The 906-nt window shown below is 35.2% G+C and overlaps 1 protein-coding gene across 1 annotated transcript in view; it reads right to left on the reverse strand.

Moving 5' to 3' along the window:
• LOC115239529 (COP9 signalosome complex subunit 8) overlaps positions 1-707 on the reverse strand; it is a 4,135-nt gene extending 3,428 nt beyond the window's left edge. The window contains exons 1-2 of the mRNA XM_029814094.1: positions 471-707; positions 220-290 (exon numbers count right to left, since the gene is read on the reverse strand). Of these exons, the coding sequence (XP_029669954.1) occupies positions 220-290; positions 471-692 (293 nt within the window). The 5' untranslated portion in view covers positions 693-707. The remainder of the gene's footprint in view (positions 1-219; positions 291-470) is intronic.
• Positions 708-906: the final 199 nt, after the last annotated feature.

Below are 906 nucleotides of genomic sequence, written 5' to 3' on the forward strand. Positions count from 1 at the left end.
TATATATATATTCAATATTGCAATATGAAAAAACCTAACATATCTAAAATATAGATTGGATATTAATCTGCCTATGCTAATCCATACACACAAGTTGCATATCCTATCTAATTTTGTTATTAATAAAGCAATGGAAAAGATTATTAAGATACCCAAAAACAAAACATACAATATTCTTCGTGGGAAATAATTTGGATGTGTGTGCCTTTCTCTACTCACAGATCATTCTGATGGAGATAGACAGCGAGCAATCGCATGTAAGCTTGTGCAGTTAGAACTCCAGTCGTGGGCTGAAACGAGTGATTCATTGAAATTATTTTCCACGCTCATCTCTTCAATTATGGAGCAACATTCCAGCCAAAATGTGGTTTGTAATTAAATGCAAGCACGTAAGAAGAATTGAATATAAATTGGCGCCATAACCTACAAAGCGCTTCTTTGATACAGTTTTGAAACTCATTGAAACTCACCTCCAATTCGCTCATTTCTAGTTCGTTCATCAATGTGTTAAGCTCGGCTGTACAATTAGGCACCATGACGACGGTTTCGTCTACTATTTCAACGATAATAATGACACAAAATCTCAAAAATGCGCCGACATAAAAATCACCAAACACGATAACCGCGAACACAACATAAGATGGATACAGAGTGAAATCAGCTGATATGTACGAAGTTGAATGCAGTAGCATCGATATTACAGATTACAGCTTATCCCAAGAAGATCTGAAATCTCTTTATCGACAATATTTATCCGCAAATATCCTCTTTATCGATTATTGATATAATTATTTAAATGTGGAACTAGAAAGAACGAACATTCCTCACTCGCGTTTTCCTCTCTATGTTTACGTCAATTTTTATTTATTTCATGACATGTTTGTTCCCTCCAGCCGTCTCTTCCTC

The sequence above is a fragment of the Formica exsecta genome, unplaced genomic scaffold (assembly GCF_003651465.1).
Source record: "Formica exsecta isolate Colony F162 unplaced genomic scaffold, ASM365146v1 scaffold384, whole genome shotgun sequence".
Lineage (NCBI taxonomy): Eukaryota > Metazoa > Arthropoda > Insecta > Hymenoptera > Formicidae > Formica > Formica exsecta.